This window comes from Oncorhynchus clarkii, unplaced genomic scaffold (assembly GCF_045791955.1).
Source record: "Oncorhynchus clarkii lewisi isolate Uvic-CL-2024 unplaced genomic scaffold, UVic_Ocla_1.0 unplaced_contig_616_pilon_pilon, whole genome shotgun sequence".
NCBI lineage: Eukaryota > Metazoa > Chordata > Actinopteri > Salmoniformes > Salmonidae > Oncorhynchus > Oncorhynchus clarkii.
The window spans coordinates 71,552-90,572 of record NW_027258246.1 but is presented as its reverse complement, the minus strand read 5'-3'; the positions used below and the strand labels follow the sequence as shown (position 1 = coordinate 90,572).

Here is a 19,021-nt window from a genome sequence, read left to right as displayed (position 1 = left end):
GCAGGGAAGCTTTATTCCCTTCAGTTACTATTTTGCATAAACCCTAGTCTAGTCTGCATACACACGTCAGAACTAAATATCAGTGTTATTCTCTTCCAGCTGTTCCCAAGAAGATCAGTAAAGCCAAGGAGAGTTCCCAGTAAGACTGAAGAGCCTCAGAACAGACCAGCAGCAGCAGCCATCACCAAGGACTCCTCCAGTGAAGAGCAGAGCAAGAAGACAGCCACGTCACTCATTCTCTTTGAGGAGGTGGATGTCGTCTTTGATGACGACTCTGGGTTCCTGGCTGCCATCAAAACGTTCATGACCACCACCAAGAGACCGGTGATCCTCACCACCAGTGGTGAGTGGGGGAGCAATCCACATTTCATGGTTGGAAGACTAAGTTGTGGTCCATGGTTGTAGGTTTGTACACTGTGTCAAATGAATAGCACAGACCAGAAGGTGACATGCACTGTGAGTTGAACCTGTTTCTCTCCTAGATCCCACCTTCAGTACCATGTTTGATGGCTACTTTGAGGAGATCCATTTCAAAACCCCCTCAGTGGTAAGAGAACCAATAAACTACAACCCTTTTTTTTTTTTTTTTGCTGGATGTTTTGTTGTCATGTACTCAACAGAGTAACGTTGGAGGTATATTTTAAGCATACTTTCTAGTTGCACAGGAAGAATGTTCATTTTATAATAGCAAACTTGTATTGTCATTTGCGTATGTTAGTGTGTAACTCCTTCATACAGGTGCATGAGTGTGTGTGGTTGTAACACCTCTCTTTCTCCTATACAGGTGAAGGTGGGGAGCTACCTGCAGCTGCTGTGCCTGGCTGAGAACATGCGTACGGACGCCCGCGACGTCTCCTCTCTGCTCCACCTGAACGGTTGTGACATCCGCCAGAGCCTTCTGCACCTGCAGTTCTGGAGCCGCTCCACAGGGGGGCGGAAGCTATCCCGTCCCCTCCCAGACTCAGCCCCCACAGGTGAGGACAGAGTAATGTTCACTAAATAACTGTATAAACAACATTGCCAATTAATACTGATGGTGATAAATTTTGTTTTTATGTTGCATATTCAGTGACACAACTCCAGCCAAAGACAGAGGAAACTGCAGGTGGCTCTGTGGTGAGTGAGGGGGTGACCCCAGCAGGACCCCTGCCCCCCTGTGACACAGGCTGCACAGAGAGCATGCTGGGGCTGCTGAACATAGAGCCAGAGAGGGAAATGCAGGATCTGTTCAAGGTTGGTTGTCAAAAGTCCATCTCTTTCCTCCTTGTTGTCTTAAGAGGACACTCGAGATCATTTTTGACCGGTCTCTTGTGGTATGATCTCACATAATTACAATCCCTATGTCAAACCACCTTCTCAGTCACTTTATTATCTGTAAGTTAGTGTGGAAGTATTGAAGGTTAACCACAATCTATTGTCTCCTCAGAGCCAGTCCACAGTGGAGCCAGGTTGCTGGGAGCTGCTGACCACCAGCAAGAGGAGAGGAATGGACCTGCTCTACTCCAACATGGAGGCCCTGCTTCCCCTACCCACCACACATTTCACTGTCACAACCCACAGGCGGCCACAGGAAGTGAGCAACCGGACACAGGAAGAGTCCAGCGCTGATCCACAGGAAGTAGCCACTAGTATGAATAGTATAAAGCCAGAGATTGATCCACCACTACCACTTCAGACTGAGGTTGATCCACTGCCCCACCCCAAGGTCCAGCAGGTGGCAGAGGGGTCAGAGACAGACGGGAGCCCGGTGAAGGTGTCCTCTAGAATGAAGAAGAAGAAGAAGCAGCTGGGTACCCGAGAGAACCTGGACCCCTTTCACTCAGACTCTGATTCCGACGACGCCTTCCTCTCCCTCCACACTAAACCACCTCCCAACCCCCCTCAGACACAGACGGAAGGGGAGGACAGTCAGGACGATTCTACCAGCAACAAGGTTGAACTAGAATCTGTGAAGGCCAGAGAGGAAGAGGTAAAGGAGAAGGCCCCTCCCCCTGTGAGGATGAGGGTGCCGCTCACCCCGGAGCAGAGGATGAAGAGTGAGCCTGTGTCCCACTGCCTGGGCTCTCTGGCAGAGTTCCTCGACCACATGTCCCTCCTGGACTCCTCCCTTTGCCGCCACACCTCACCTGTAGGTGGCGCCAGATACACACACAGGACATTCGGCCTGAGAGTCGAGATTAAAGACGGGATGAATGACGAGTCCGGGGAGGAGTGCCATGGAGGGAGCTGGGTAGAGGGGGAGAGAGCGGGGGAGATCCAGGCTGCTGTGGAGGCTCTGAGCTTCCAGAGGTGCAGGGCTGGGGTGGAGGAGGCGTGGGGTACAGCTCAGGGTCTAGAGGGGGAACTGGGGAAGGAGGCTGTGAACGAGCTCACACTCCCTGTGGCCCCGCACAGACGGGGCTTCAGACTCACCCAGGACAGCCCCTGTGAACCAAAGTGAGTCGTCTTGTCTGTTTGTCCTTCACTGTATGGCTTATAATGATCAGTTGACAGGGTATTGCTTACTGAGTTTATAATTTATATGTAAATTATTGTATTCATGTATTAATTCATTATTTGATCAGTGAGTAGAATTTTAGTATTCAACATCTCAAAGAAAAGTTTAATTTGGTAGATATATGTATTTATGTATTACGCCCCTTCATCAGAAGTCGTCACAAAGTGCATTTTAAGGAATCTAACCTATCCTGTTTGCTGCTGTTGTTCCTCCAGAGTTCTCCAGAAGAGGAGGGAGGTGATGGACATTCTACCCAGGCAAGTGGCAGGGACGCTGGGTAACAGACCTGCTGCAGCCCTGGACTTCCTTCCCTTCCTACGGACCATCTGCCGATCAGAGACGCTCAAGGAGCAGTTCAAGGTTAAACGCAGGTGAGAGGTCAGGGGTTATAGGTGCGGAGGTCAGGAGTAAGGTTAAATGGAGGTGAGAGGTTAAAGGTTGTGGATGTGGAAATCAGGATCAGAGTTAAACAGGGTTTTAGGGGGACACCCAGCTTTGAACCACCTCAAATCTGTCTCATTCTGTATAGATTGATATCTAGAGACCAAGCTGCTCTCCATTCAGTATAGATTGATATCTAGAGACCAAGCTGCTCTCCATTCAGTATAGATTGATATATAGAGACCAAGCTGCTCTCCATTCAGTATAGATTGATATCTAGAGACCAAACTGCTCTCCATTCAGTATAGATTGATATCTAGAGACCAAACTGCTCTCCATTCAGTATAGATTGATATCTAGAGACCAAGCTGCTCTCCATTCAGTATAGATTGATATCTAGAGACCAAACTGCTCTCCATTCAGTATAGATTGATATCTAGAGACCAAACTGCTCTCCATTCAGTATAGATTGATATCTAGAGACCAAGCTGCTCTCCATTCAGTATAGATTGATATCTAGAGACCAAGCTGCTCTCCATTCAGTATAGATTGATATCTAGAGACCAAACTGCTCTCCATTCAGTATAGATTGATATCTAGAGACCAAGCTGCTCTCCATTCAGTATAGATTGATATCTAGAGACCAAACTGCTCTCCATTCAGTATAGATTGATATCTAGAGACCAAGCTGCTCTCCATTCAGTATAGATTGATATCTAGAGACCAAGCTGCTCTCCATTCAGTATAGATTGATATCTAGAGACCAAGCTGCTCTCCATTCAGTATAGATTGATATCTAGAGACCAAGCTGCTCTCCATTCAGTATAGATTGATATCTAGAGACCAAGCTGCTCTCCATTCAGTATAGATTGATATCTAGAGACCAAGCTGCTCTCCATTCAGTATAGATTGATATCTAGACCAAGCTGCTCTCCAGACCAAGCTGCTCTCCATTCAGTATAGATTGATAATTACATACTTTTTAGTTTTTGTCTCTCCATTCAGTATAGATTGATATATAGAGACCAAGCTGCTCTCCATTCAGTATAGATTGATATATAGAGACCAAGCTGCTCTCCATTCAGTATAGATTGATATATAGAGACCAAGCTGCTCTCCATTCAGTATAGATTGATATATAGAGACCAAGCTGCTCTCCATTCAGTATAGATTGATATATAGAGACCAAGCTGCTCTCCATTCAGTATAGATTGATATATAGAGACCAAGCTGCTCTCCATTCAGTATAGATTGATAATTACATACTTTTTAGTTTTTGTCTGTATACTGTGTACAAGACAGCCTAACCAATACTATTAAATCATTGATATTTATACAATGCCTTTGGGAAGGTATTCAGACACCTTGACTTTTCCCACATTTTGTTAGGTTACAGCCTTATTCTAAAATGTATGAAAAAATATTTTCCCCTCATCAATCTACACACAATACCCCATAATGATCAAGCAAAACATTTTGTTTTACAAATGTATACAAATAAATACACCTTTACATAAGTATTCAGACCCTTCACTCAGTACCTTGTTCAATAACCTTATGGCAGAGATTACAGCCTCAGGTCTTCTTGGGTATGACACTATATGCTTGGCACACCTGTGTTTGGGGAGTTTCTCCCATTTCTTCTCTGCAGATCCTCTCAAGCTTTGTCAGGTTGGATGGGGAGTGTTCCTGCACAGCTATTTTCAGGTCTCTCCAGAGATGTTCGATCGGGTTCAAGTCTGGGCTCTGGCTGGGCCACTCAAGGACATTCAGAGACTTGTCCTGAAGCCACTCTTGCATTGTCTTGGCTGGATGCTTAGGGTTGTTGTCCTGTTGAAAGGTGAACCTTCGCCACAGTCTGAGGTCATGAGCGCTCTGGAGCAGGTTTTCATCAAGGATCTCTCTCTGTTTTTTGCTCCGTTCATCTTTGCCTTGATCCTGACTAGTCTCCCAGTCCCTGCCGGTGAAAAACATCTCCACAGCATGATGCTGCTGCCACCATGCTTCACCGTAGGGATGGTGCCAGGTTTCCTCCAGACGCTTGGCATTCAGGCCAAAGAGTTCAATCTTGGTTTCATCAGACCAGAGAATCTTGTCTCATGGTGTGAGAGTCTATTAGAAGCTTTTGGCAAACTCATAGCAGGCCGTCGTGTGCCTTTTTACTGAGGAGTGGCTTCAGTCTGGCCACTCTACCATAACGAATTGGATATTTGTTTTTTGCTTATCACACCCCTGAGGGTGGGGTTGGAGCCAGGGATCAGCCATTATTGACGGTGATGCATGTTTCCATCCTCACTTCTGTTTCATACCCTAGGCTGTGGGTCTGAGGTATGTTTCAGAATGACAGTAGTTATTTTAATCTAGTTGTTAGTTAATTCCATAGAAACCCACAGGTCAGTGAGGTCACTTATCTTCATGCTCACTCAAAGAATTGGAAGCTTTCCCATTAGATCTAGATTCCTGAGAACAACTCCAGCTGCTGTCGCACACTTCAAAATAATTTATCCAGATACCTTGACAAAATACTGTAATCATTTAGTTTGAGATGGATGATAGATGGACAGATGTAGTCTCAACAAGAAAGGTTGTGTGCTTTGGGTTTGCTATTGTACCCGGTGGCACCGCTTACGTGTAGTTTAAGCTGAGGGTGGAAATGGGTAGAAGGATATCTGTTTGGGGCTCCCGAGTGGCGCAGCGGTCTAAGGCACTGCATCTCAGTGGAAGAGTTGTCACTACAATCCCTGGTTCAAATCCAGGCCGTATCACATCTGGCCGTGATTGGGAGTCCCACAATTGGCCCAGCATCGTCCGGGGTAGGCCGTCATTGTAAATAAGAATTTCTTCTTAACGGACTTGTCTAGTTAAATTAAAATAAAATAAAATTTAAGTAAAATGTTAGTCTATGTGGTGGGTTAGTGCATTTCTAATCACCCCCAGAATGGCTTTCTCTGTAGCTCGTGTCGATAAGTCTGTGGTGTGAGGTTGTGTATAGGATAAATATACAGTTGAAGTCGGACATTTACATACACTTAGGTTGGAGTCAATAAAACTTGTTTTTAAACCACTCCACAAATGTCTTGTTAACAAACTATAGTTTTGGCAAGTTGGTTAGGACATCTACTTTGTGCATGACACAAGTAATTTTTCCAATAATTGTTTACATACAGATTATTTCACTTATAATTCACTGTATCATAATTCCAGTGGGTCAGAAGTTTACATACACTAAGTTGACTGTGCCTTTAAACAGCTTGGAAAATTCCCAAAAATGATGTCATGGCTTTAGAAGCTTCTGATAGGCTAATTGACGTCATTTGAGTCAATTTGAGGTTTTCCTGTGGATGTATTTCAAGGCCTACCTTCAAACTCAGTGCCTCTTTGCTTGACATCATGGGAAAATCAAAAGAAATCAAACAAAAAATTGGAGACCTCCAAGTCTGGTTCATCCTTGGGAGCAATTTCCAAATGCCTGAAGGTACCACGTTCATCTGTACAAACAATAGTACGCAAGTATAAACACCATGGGACCACGCCGCCGTCATACCGCTCAGGAAGGAGATGCGTTCTGTCTCCTAGAGATGAATGTACTTTGGTGCAAAAAGTGCAAATCAATCCCAGAACAACAGCAAAGGACCTTGTGAAGATGCTGGAGGAAACAGGTACAAAAGTATCCACAGTAAAACGAGTCCTATATCAACATAACCTGAAAGGCCGCTCAGCGACTGCACATGGGGACAAAGATGGTACTTTTTGGAGAAATGTCCTCTGGTCTGATGAAACAAAAATAGAACTGTTTGACCATAATGACCATTTAAGTTTGGAGGAAAAAGGGGGAGGTTTGCAAGCCGAAGAACACCATCCCAACCGTGATGCACGGGGGTGGCACCATCATGTTGTGGGGGTGCTTTGATGCAAGAGGGACTGGTGCACTTCACAAAATAGATGGCATCATGAGGCAGGAAAATTATGTGGATATATTGAAGCAACATCTCAAGACATCTGTCAGGAAGTTAAAGCTTGGTCGCAAATGGGTCTTCCAAATGAACAATGACCCCAAACATAGTTCCAAAGATATGACAAAATGGCTTAAGGACAACAAAGTAAAGGTATTGGAGTGGCCATCACAAAGTCCTGAACTCAATCCCATAGAAAATGTGTGGGCAGAACTGAAAAAGCGTGCGAGCAAGGAGGCCTACAAACCTGACTCAGTTACACCAGCTCTGTCAGGAGGAATGGGCCAAAATTCACCCAACTTATTGTGGGAAGCTTGTGGAAGGCTACCTGAAACGTTTGACCCAAGTTAAACAATTTAAAGGCAATGCTACCAAATACTAATTGAGTGTATGTAAACTTCTGACCCAATGGGAATGTAATGAAAGAAATAAAAGCTGAAATAAATCATTATCTTTTCTATTGTTCTGACATTTCACATTCTTAAAATAATGTGGTGATCCTAACTGACCTACGACAGAGAATTTTTACTAGGATTAAATGTCAGGAATTGTGAAACTGAGTTTAAATGTATTTGGCTAAAGTGTATGTAAACGTCTGACTTCAACTGTATACGCATTTACATCACTTTTTAGTAATTTAGCAGATGCTCTTATCCAGATGGATTTACAGTTGGTAATGTATTCTAGTAACCCTGTGTGCTGCACTGAAGGCCATTTAGGAACATGCTACAGTATGCCAGTATGCCAGCTACAGTATGTCACTTATCTAAACAATTTGACTAAAGTTTGAAAATGTCTTTCTCCCCCCCACATTAGGTTCCTCCACTACCTGGATGCCATTCACCTGGGCCTTCCCAAGAACACTCTGCAATACCTAGCAGAGGACTTCCCTTGAACTAGAGAGAAGTGCACTGGTGTTTCTCAAATAGGGGGTTTAAGGACATTCAGGTCGCCCAATTTGAGGCTTGATGACCGTATGAAAGCAATCCATTAGGTACCGAATGGAAGAAATCTGACACAAGGACGGACTGACTACCTGAGAGTGTCGAATTAGAAGGCTAGTTTTTTCTCTTATGCCATTGCAGAACGTTTTGCTACGGTGTGCCCTAATGAATATGACCCCTCAAATTGCTACTAAAAGTCAATGACCAGAAATCTGCGGATCAATTCCCTCTTGGGACCTGGAGTGAGGTTCATTATGGATCCCTTTGAAGAGTGCTGAAACACTATTCACCTCTTCAATATGTATTTGTACTGTAATATAAAAATGGGAGTGTGTAAATGTGTATCAGTACATTTTATAGTTGTGGCTTTAACGAAGATGTGCCTGTTTTTGTATTCTGCTGTGCATTTGGCAAAGTGTTTCATGAACTAATAAATTCAAATGTTATATGCTGAGAGATCATTTGTAAGATTTGAATAACATACTTGTAGAAATTGTCAGTTTAAAAGGCTGTTTTTGTTGTCAAACTACACAATATTAACACAATCCTGTTCAAGCACTTCATATCACTTTTTTACTGTTCATATAATATAAATCCCACACACTTTACTAGTCCAAAGTGTTATTCTCTCATGAAATACAATGGCTTCATTATCTAATTGCAGGGAAGGATCAGTGATGTGTATATGTAAATCATTGGGTAGGATGTCTTTTTAAATATATCAACATTAATCAAGTCGGGTTAGATTGAGCACAACACAATCTAATGTAACAGAAGTGATTATGAAATATTTTTGTATTGTTTACATCTTTTGGTAAATTAATGTAATAAAACTTGGAAATAAAAAAGGACACGTGTAACAAGCCGCAGACGCTGCGTATCAAACAAAACCACACGCGTCATGTTTTCATTTCTGTAGTGGGAGGTTACAAAATAAAAATCACAAGCATTTTACGTTCGTCGTGGTCTTATGTACTGTAACACGTTCCAGTTTTCGTCCAAACTCACAGAAACGTCAACATTTGTATTTCGTTACGTAAATGGCTAATTACAACACTCATATTTAACCAAAATATTTCCTACATTCGATACAGATTTATATTCGCAAAATAATGGCAAACAAAGACAGAAACAAAACGATTTTGCTGGAATTGGGGAAACTGCCAGAAAACAACCAATGCGCAGACTGTAGCGCGCCGGGTGAGTGACAATGTAGTTCCATTTAAATCCTAGCCAATTCAAGAGTTCGGGATGAAGTTGCCAAGTGTACTATTTCTTCACATTAAATAATTCAGCCCATGTTCTGACTTGTATGTGTGTGGTGTGTTAAATAGTCATGTATAGGGTAAATGCTTGTGTGTGTCATGTAGACATCGCTTTCTCACTACTCAACAATAACTTCTACCTACAAGGCTTGCCCGCTCATTAGGCGACCGCTTATGGCGGAAGATTGAAGAGGGTGTCATTTTCTGCGCTAAACTGACCAAGACGCACCTCCAACCTCACGTAATTCTAGCCCCAAAACAATGTCAATTTCTCTCAACCAGTGTCATATGGGCTTTTTAGGTGAGCGCTGATGCCGCCCTGTGATAAGCAGTGCCCACTTTGTTATAGGCAGGGGCGCAAAATATTTAGCTTGTCTATTCCCAGCGCGCCTTTCTGGGGTGCTGTTGGAGAGACTGCCATACTCCACCAACTTTCCGTCCAAAAAAATGATTAACATAAATCATATAGCAGATATCGTAGCGTATATGGTATGTGACCTTTTCTGTAGCCCACAGGTAGGAGATAAAAGCTATGACAATGTAGTGTGAGACATCATGCAGGTTTTTCCGATCAAATAGCCTAACTAAATGACGCCCAATCAAATAAAAAAATGTGCTGACATGTTAACCAACAACGTATTAGGTGCGTTCGTAAATTCACTCTGGCGATCTACTCCCATTTCAGAGCACTCTCGTCTGTGTGTCAGAGCGCAGAGTAACATGCATTTTCCAACGCGCAACACACGTTGAATATGACAGTTGTCAGTAAACGTTGGCAAAAACAAGTTATTAAATTGTTGCCAGCAGCACAGTTAGTCGCCAACGCTCTAGATAACATGAAAACAGCCTTACAATTGCCAGAATGAGGTGTTCTCTCATTTGTCTGGAAGTGGCTAGCTAGCCAAGTTAGCTTGAGTTATGAGGTCAGAACGCTCGGATCAACCCTACTCCTCAGCCAGTGCTCTCCGGGAGCGAAACGCTCTGAATTTATGAACAGACAATCTGACAATGCTTTGAATTTACGAACGCCCAGAGTGCACTCTGGCACTCCAAAGTTAATTTATGAACACACCGTTGTAATGCGCTTACACATTCGAGCGTCTCTCAGCCTATGTTATGCAAATTAGTTACTGTATGTGATGATGACGCTGGGGCATGCTGAGGGAGAGTTTTTCGAGAGGCGCTTGTGTGTTTCCGGTTAGTGCTTGGGTGCACTGTGTTCATCCAAGTAAATTACAATTTGATCATTTTATGGGAAATAATCGTACTCGAATGTTTGTGAGTCAACAAACTACATGTGAGTTTCGGTGGCCTTACAGGCTCATTACAATATCCTAAAAAAAGGACCGGTCAAATTAAAATGGGAAATATGGAATGGATAATCAGGCTACAACTGCTGTCCAGGACTTTCACCATAGGAGCTAAATTGTCATGATCTGTGGTTTCAAGTTTGTTTTTGATGAGCTGATCATAGTGAAAAATAAAATACTTCTGCATTTCCTGCTGTGTAAACCAGTGGAGGCTGCTGAGGGGAGGACGACTCACAATAATGGCTGGAATGGAGCAAATGGAATGGCATGGCATCAAACACATGGAAACCGTGTGTTTGTTGTATTTGATACCATTCCACCTATTTCGCTCCAACCGTTACCACAACCCCATCCTCCCCAATTAAGGTGCCACCAACCTCCTGTGGTGTAAACACATTGCAAATAGGCTCAGGATATCTCCTGATAACGTTAGGTAGCTGATATTTAGAGCTTAAATAGCCTAATTGATTAGTCACAGGAATCAGGACTAATAAAGCAAATGCAACAGCCTGTTTTACAAATGGTGGGCCTAACACATGGATGGGCATTCATAAAATTACGTTGCAGGTGGACAGGGTAGGCAACACCCCAGTAAGCACGGACCAGCAGTTGTTTTTTGGTGCAGTCCAGCCCGGCCTTGATTTCCACGGACGTTGGTTTTTGATCTGGCCTGGATAAGCGTTGATTTGGCCCAAACATAGACATCTATAAATGATGTTGACATAGTGGCAGGGTAGCCTAGTGCTTGGAGCGTTGGACTAGTAACTGAAAGGTTGCAAGTTCAAATCCCCGAGCTGACAAGGTACAAATCTGTTGTTCTGCCCCTTTTCAACTTTAATTCCGAACGGAAAATGAACCTGATTTCAAATGTCCGGAAAATACGTGTTTTCAACTTCTGGGAAAATATATATTTTTAACATTAATTCAGAACCAAAATGGAACCGGATTTCAATGTCCGGACAATACGTCTTTTCATCTTTCATTCAGAACCTAACTTCAACGTCTGGACAATACGTCTTTTCATCTTTCATTCAGAACCTAACTTCAACATCTGGAAAATACGTATTTTCAACATCAGTTTGCTTACTGGTACTATTTTTAGTTTTACAGGGGCAGTGATATTTTTGTCTTGCCTAGGTGACAGAATAACCAGGACTGGCCTGAGCACCATTTGACTATTTTGAAAGATATCTGTGATTTTCAGTGCTGAGTGACACCACACAGAGATGGTCATTCATTCTTTGATCTGTTTTTCCATGAGTTTTGAGTGATCTTGAGTCTTGTCTCTTTCTGGTGATCCTCCCGTCCTCTGCATACACTGTATAGATCCTGACTGGGCGTCCTATAAGCTGGGTGTATTTGTGTGTCTGAACTGCTCTGGAGTGCACCGCAACCTGTCCAACATCAGCCGCGTTAAATCTATACGGCTCGACTTCTGGGATGACGAGCTAGTGAAGGTAATGAATGGATCTCTTACAGCAGGGGTCAACACCAACCCTGGTTCTGGAGATCTTACAGGGTGTTCAGGTGTCTCGTTCCAGCCCAACACTAACCAGATCAATCCATCAACAAATGATCATTAACTTTGTGCTGGGGTGGAATAAAAGCCTTCACAACCAGTATCTCTTCAAGACCAGGTTTTGTGACCACTACATGTCAATTTCACTCCTGGTTCTCATCTTGGAGGACCACTTTGGGTACTGGTTTGGTTTGCAATCTTAATCAATACAATGTATTTATGTCCTCTGTCAATTTCCTTCTTTTGGGGTGTTTGTTTGGGTACAAAGTTCATGAAAACCAATGGAAATGCCACAGGCAGAGCCATCTATGAGAAAGCAGTCCCAGCATTCTACTACCGGCCCCAGCAAGAAGACTGTGCGTAAGTATTGCCATCCCAGGTAATTTCACTACTTCACTGACAAGTGCTCTTGGCACTGGGCACTCGTTTTTGTACAAACGAATGGCAGGATTTAGGGAAGTTGAAGGATGCTGACTTTGCGCATCAATGTAGGAAGGGAAAGGAAAGGATTGTATTGTTTAAAAAAATAAAGAAGTGGAACTTCTGACAATGGAATTATAAATAATTTAACCAGTCAGTCCATTGTTGTCTCTCCCTCCCAATGAAAAATTATTTGTCTTTTGAAGGTTTAAGAAAAACAAATGCAATGGACAATACTTAGGGTTTCTATTCACCCTGTCTAAAACAATGCAGGAGAAACTGTGGACTCAAGGATCCGATAAGCCTGTGAAACTGTAGAACATTTAATCCTTTTTACCCCCAGCGTCTTAAGGGAGCAGTGGATAAGAGCAAAATATGAGAGGATGGAATTTACCGGCGAGACAAAGTATCCCCCACTGGCCTACACAACAGGTGAACTGGCTTTACTGCTTGTCTGTGGACGTTCAAATCACATGTTATAACACAGAGAACCCCTGCCATTTCTTCTATATTTCTGTATTATTTTAATTGTGGTCTTCTGTAGCTCAGTTGGTAGAACATGGCTCTTGAAACGCCAGGATAGTAGGTTTGATTCCCAGGGCCACCTCTACATGACAAATGTATGCGTGCATGATTGTAGGTCGGTTTGGATAAAAGCGTTTGCTAAATGACATACATTGAAATATTGTCCACAGTGAGGCATTTTGCAAGGTCAATGTAGTTTGTTCATCGTACACTGACAAGAAAAACCTATTCTTGTCACACTGACACTTCTGTGGACCTACAGCAGAGCATCGTTCACTTGAGTGAAAACCACACACAGACACATGAAAGGCATACCCACATGTATTGATGAGTTACGGAGACGTAACAAAGTACACTTCTTTGGGTCCATTCCAGGTTTCTATGAAGGGATGCTGTGGAAGAAGGGGAAGGAGAAGGGACAGTTTCAGAGAAGGAAGTTTGTTCTGTCTGAGAAGGAATTCACCCTGGTTTACTTCAACAAGGAGGATGTAAGTGTGAGGTCATTGACATGCTGGGTAGCTTTTCTGCACGGCCAAATTTCTAAACTGTTAATGGTCACATACAGTGCCTTGCGAAAGTATTCGGCCCCCTTGAACTTTGCGACCTTTTGCCACATTTCAGGCTTCAAACATAAAGATATAAAACTGTATTTTTTTGTGAAGAATCAACAACAAGTGGGACACAATCATGAAGTGGAACGACATTTATTGGATATTTTTCCACCTTTTTTAACAAATCAAAAACTGAAAAATTGGGCGTGCAAAATTATTCAGCCCCTTTACTTTCAGTGCAGCAAACTCTCTCCAGAAGTTCAGTGAGGATCTCTGAATGATCCAATGTTGACCTAAATGACTAATGATGATAAATACAATCCACCTGTGTGTAATCATGTCTCCGTATAAATGCACCTGCACTATGATAGTCTCAGAGGTCCGCTAAAAGCGCAGAGAGCATCATGAAGAACAAGGAACACACCAGGCAAGTCCGAGATACTGTTGTGAAGAAGTTTAAAGCCGGATTTGGATACAAAAATATTTCCCAAGCTTTAAACATCCCAAGGAGCACTGTGCAAGCGATAATATTGAAATGGAAGGAGTATCAGACCACTGCAAATCTACCAAGACCTGGCCGTCCCTCTAAACTTTCAGCTCATACAAGGAGAAGACTGATCAGAGATGCAGCCAAGAGGCCCATGATCACTCTGGATGAATTGCAGAGATCTACAGCTGAGGTGGGAGACTCTGTCCATAGGACAACAATCAGTCGTATATTGCACAAATCTGGCCTTTATGGAAGAGTGGCAAGAAGAAAGCCATTTCTTAAAGATATCCATAAAAAGTGTTGTTTAAAGTTTGCCACAAGCCACCTGGGAGACACGCCAAACATGTGGAAGAAGGTGCTCTGGTCAGATGAAACCAAAATTGAACTTTTTGGCAACAATGCAAAACATTATGTTTGGCGTAAAAGCAACACAGCTCATCACCCTGAACACACCATCCCCACTGTCAAACATGGTGGTGGCAGCATCATGGTTTGGGCCTACTTTTCTTCAGCAGGGACAGGGAAGATGGTTAAAATTGACGGGAAGATGGATGGAGCCAAATACAGGACCATTCTGGAAGAAAACCTGATGGAGTCTGCAAAAGACCTGAGACTGGGACGGAGATTTGTCTTCCAACAAGACAATGATCCAAAACATAAAGCAAAATCTACAATGGAATGGTTCAAAACTAAACATATCCAGGTGTTAGAATGGCCAAGTCAAAGTCCAGACCTGAATCCAATTGAGAATCTGTGGAAAGAACTGAAAACTGCTGTTCACAAATGCTCTCCATCCAACCTCACTGAGCTCGAGCTGTTTTGCAAGGAGGAATGGGAAAAAATGTCAGTCTCTCGATGTGCAAAACTGATAGAGACATACCCCAAGCGACTTACAGCTGTAATCGCAGCAAAAGGTGGCGCTACAAAGTATTAACTTAAGGGGGCTGAATAATTTTGCACGCCCAATTTTTCAGTTTTTGATTTGTTAAAAAAGTTTGAAATATCCAATAAATGTCGTTCCACTTCATGATTGTGTCCCACTTGTTGTTGATTCTTCACAAAAAAATACAGTTTTATATCTTTATGTTTGAAGCCTGAAATGTGGCAAAAGGTCGCAAAGTTCAAGGGGGCCGAATACTTTCGCAAGGCACTGTACTTTGAACGTGTGACTACTGAAAGGTGAAAAGAGTGCAGTGCCTGTCGTGGTCATTTCCTGTATTACTAAACATTGAGAGAGCAAACCACACACAAGTCAGAGTATGTTATAAAGTCCATATTTAATGATATATGAGCTTCCCTGTGACTCTCAGATCAATTCAGTGTCTATAAATGAATTCTCTGAGAGTGCTTACAAAACAGTTCTTAGTATCAATTATAGCCAAGACACACCCATCTCAACTCACATGACAAATAACAGATCTTAGGAACATTACACAAATAAGATTTTACTTGAAAGAGGAGTATCCCATAGGTAGATAGCATTAGCTATACATTATTGTTCAGTTTGGTCTCCTAAATAAAGTTCCTATCTCGTTCTTGGTACCACTTAGGACCAAAACATTACCTCATCCAATGGCATTTATCAATTGTCAATTCTAGATACTCCCATCTCAAATACACCCCCTCCTGGACATGTGTCTACTGAAAGGTGAAAAGAGTTCAGTGTCATAGCTCTGCTAATATTTACAGGGGTTCACTTGTGAATCATCTTAACATAATTTGACTATGACATATGTTCAGTTTTCTCTCAAGTCAGGCTTACAAATAGTTAAGCCACATTGTTGAATTTTCACTGGGCTTGCATTGTACACATCATCACTCTGCGCCCTCAGCCGTCCAAAGGGCCCAAAGCGCTCATCTCCATCAAAGATGTGAATGTGACCTTTCAACCTGAGAAAATTGGTCACGCCCATGGTCTGCAGATTACCTACCAGAAAGACAGCCACACCAGAAGTATTTTTGTCTACCACGGAAGTGGAGAGGTGGGCATTTTTCTCTGTATTTCGCTCTTTATTATAGAAGAGTAGCTTTTGTATAGCCTGGTGATCAAAGATCTGTCACTGTGTTTTATACAACTGCCATATGTTTGTTATGAAAGTGAAAAGTACAGAGGAGTTGGATAAATCACAAACTGATCTCCTGGTACTACCAGTTGAGATAAGAGAAAGACGTTTGCCGTCACATGGCCTCATCCAAAACACGAGGAAGTGGATAAGTGAGCAAGAAGCCATGCTAAAATATTTACAACTTTGCAAAACAAGCTTTGTTAGTATTTTTGTCTGAGATCTTTGTTGATCTGCTTGTATTCACAGTTGGTTGGAGATAGTTTTTATGGCATCCCCCTGTAGCAGATTATGCTGTATATCAGTGTGTAAAGCTTACTAGTCTTCCCTGCTCAGGAGATTGTCAACTGGTTCAATGCCATTCGAGCTGCTCGCTTTGCCTACCTGAAAACAGCATACCCCACAGGAAGTGATAAAGAAGTAAGTGTTTGTTAGACTATATTTCAGTAAAGTTCTCTCTGGTATATGCCCTTCTTTTCAACCATGTTTGTACCGGCACAGTATCTCTATTTCCGTCAAATCAGAGGCTACCAATGTCTCCCCCACATGAATTTGGTATTTTTATTGTCCCCTGTAGACCATTCACTTTAGGGTGTAAATATACTATAAATTCCATTATTATACTTATGATAAAATGTCTATTATATTCTACTGAGCCATTTACTTTATGTTGTTATTCTTATTGTTGTTGCATTGTCGAGAAAGAACTTGCAAGTAAGCATTTCATTGGACGGTCTATACCACGTGTATCCTGTACATACGACTAATAAAACGTGAAACTATAGGGTTTTGTTATGCCGTGTGAAGACAGACTTCAATGAATCAATGCATTAGAGGAAGTTCAACACGTTTCAATTTTGAGAGGGTGTCACAAGATAGTATTTCCAGTAACTATTGGTTTGGTTTTATGTTGCAGAATACCAGTACATTTAGATGTAAATATTTCCTAAAGAACAGACAGTGGTTCCTAGTGCCTAAGCACATATTCAGCAACCATAGCAATCAATAACTACTGTTGCAATTAGCAATAAATGAATTGATGCTTATAAATACTTCTACTGTATTCCTCTTCATTATGTGTATTCTGACAGTTGAGGACTAGAATTACCAGAAACTACCTCAAAGAAGGATACATGGAGAAGACAGGTCCTATGGTAGGTAGTTACTTTGTGATTATCATACTAAATAATGACATTGGATAGAAGAAACGTAAAGTGACCTGGTTGTTACAATGTAATCGCATTATGAACACTGTGACAATAAAGTGTATTTGTTGGGAAGCAAAAGGAGACGTTCAAAAAGAGATGGTTCATCTTGGACTCCCAAGACAGGAAGCTCCTTTACTTCAAAAGCCAGCTGGTAAGAAAGGAGTTCACCTCCTCATTATCTCAAAACGGTGTGTGTGTGTGTGTGTGTGTGTGTGTGTGTGTATTCGCTGTGTACCTGTGTGTATCCCTCGAATCCTAATCTCTACACTATCAACATGTTGTGTGTGTCTGTTTACTACAGGATGCTGAGGAGCTGGGAGTTGTGTTCATCGGCACAGAGACCAATGGTTACTCAGTGAGCGAGTGCATTCCCAAAAGGACCAGAGGCAACCGGTGGAGGTGTGGAGTCACAGTGGACACGCCGGACCGCCAGTTTGTCTTCATGTGTGAGCAGGAGAGGGAACAGAGAGAGTGGGTGGAGGCCCTCAGAGAGGTCATCTCTAAACCCATGCAGCCCCAGGACTACACCAGTAAGAGCCATGTCACCAGTATTCACACCACAGGAGACTCCTGAGGGGAGGATGGCTCATAATAATGGGCAGAACGGAGCGGATGGAATGGCATCAAACACATGGAAACCATGTGTTTGATGTATTTGATACCATGCCACTGATTCCGCTCCAGCCTATTCCACGAGCCCGTCCTCCCAAATGAAGGTGCCACAAACCCCCTGACACACACACATACACACTATGCACGTACTGTACATAGTATATATTCATACACCATATGGTGAATAACCTAATATACGCTTTTCTGGCTTGTCTTGTTTCAGCTGAAGCCAACATCCGAGGGAAGAGTTGACTTTAGAGAGAGAGCCGAGGGAAGAGTTGACTTTCGAGAGAGCACTGACTTTCGAGAGAGATTCCACCAACATTGGCTGCAAAACCCACTCTGAAGACTCATCTACACTGAACAAATACATAAACACAACATGCAACAATTTCAAAGATTTTACTGAGTTACAGTTTAAATAAGGAAATCAGTCTGTTGAAATAAATTAATTCTGACCTAATCTATGGATTTCACAACTGGGAATACAAATATGCATCTATTGGTCACAGATACAGAAAACCAGTTAGTATCTGGTGTGACCACTATATGCCTCATGCAGCGTGACACATCCTCTTCGCAAGTTGATCAGGCTGTTGATTGTGGCATGTGGAATGTTGTCCCACTGCTGTTCAATAGTTGCTGGATACTGGCGGGAACTGGAACACGCTGTCGATCCAGAGCAATCCCAAACATGCTCAATTAGTGACATGGTTGGTGAGTATGCAAGCCATGGAAGAACTGTGATTTTTTTGGATTCCAGGAATTGTGTACAGATCCTTGCGACATGAGGCCGTCCATAATCAGGCTGAAACTTAAGGTGATGGCGGCTGATGAATGGCACGACAATGGTCACGACAGGATCTCGTCACGGAGTCTCTATGGAGTCAAATTGCCATCAATAAAATGCAATTGTGTTCATTTTCCGTAGCTTTATGCCTTCCCAAATCATAACCCCACCGCCATGATGGGGCACTCTATTCACAACGTTGAGCTTCCCTGAGACCGTTTCTGGCAAGTTTGTGCCGAAATTCTTCAGTTTTGCAAACCCACAGTTTCATCAGCTATCCGGGTGGGGATGGGCTCAGATGATCCCCCAGATGAAGAAGCAGAATGTGGTGGTCCTAACATTTTAGAGAAATACATTTTTTGGTGCATCTGGAACATTTCTGGGATCTTTTATTTCAGCTCATGCAACATGGGACCAACACTTTACATGTTGTGTTTCTATTTTTGTTCAGTATATAAGAAAACTTCCAGTATCACTGCATTGAATGTATCCC

General features: G+C 42.6%; 2 protein-coding genes across 2 annotated transcripts; both read left to right on the top strand.

The window, feature by feature from the left end:
• Positions 1 to 99: 99 nt before the first annotated feature.
• LOC139396246 (ATPase family AAA domain-containing protein 5-like) lies at positions 100 to 8,665 on the top strand (the record flags this gene model as incomplete). The annotated part of the gene is made up of 7 exons (XM_071143390.1): positions 100 to 343; positions 483 to 547; positions 785 to 974; positions 1,070 to 1,233; positions 1,427 to 2,436; positions 2,713 to 2,868; positions 7,648 to 8,665. Coding segments are annotated over 7 exons (1,908 nt in total), but the record flags the coding sequence as incomplete, so codon positions are not given.
• Positions 8,666 to 8,748: 83 nt separating this feature from the next.
• LOC139396243 (arf-GAP with dual PH domain-containing protein 2-like) lies at positions 8,749 to 18,216 on the top strand. The gene is made up of 11 exons (XM_071143387.1): positions 8,749 to 8,975; positions 11,677 to 11,807; positions 12,138 to 12,229; positions 12,633 to 12,721; positions 13,190 to 13,302; positions 15,688 to 15,837; positions 16,255 to 16,338; positions 17,010 to 17,072; positions 17,200 to 17,277; positions 17,428 to 17,656; positions 17,962 to 18,216. Exons 1-11 carry the CDS (start codon positions 8,888 to 8,890, stop codon positions 17,988 to 17,990), a joined length of 1,146 nt encoding a protein of 381 aa, XP_070999488.1. The 5' UTR covers positions 8,749 to 8,887; the 3' UTR covers positions 17,991 to 18,216.
• Positions 18,217 to 19,021: the final 805 nt, after the last annotated feature.

Bases quoted from the DNA above. Each gene is read 5' to 3' on its own strand.
- LOC139396243 (XM_071143387.1), top strand. From the start codon at position 8,888: ATGGCAAACAAAGACAGAAACAAAACGATTTTGCTGGAATTGGGGAAA. The intron at 15,838-16,254 runs GTGGGCATTTTT...TTCCCTGCTCAG, and splicing joins TCTACCACGGAAGTGGAGAG to GAGATTGTCAACTGGTTCAA. The intron at 17,073-17,199 runs GTAGGTAGTTAC...TTTGTTGGGAAG, and splicing joins TGGAGAAGACAGGTCCTATG to CAAAAGGAGACGTTCAAAAA.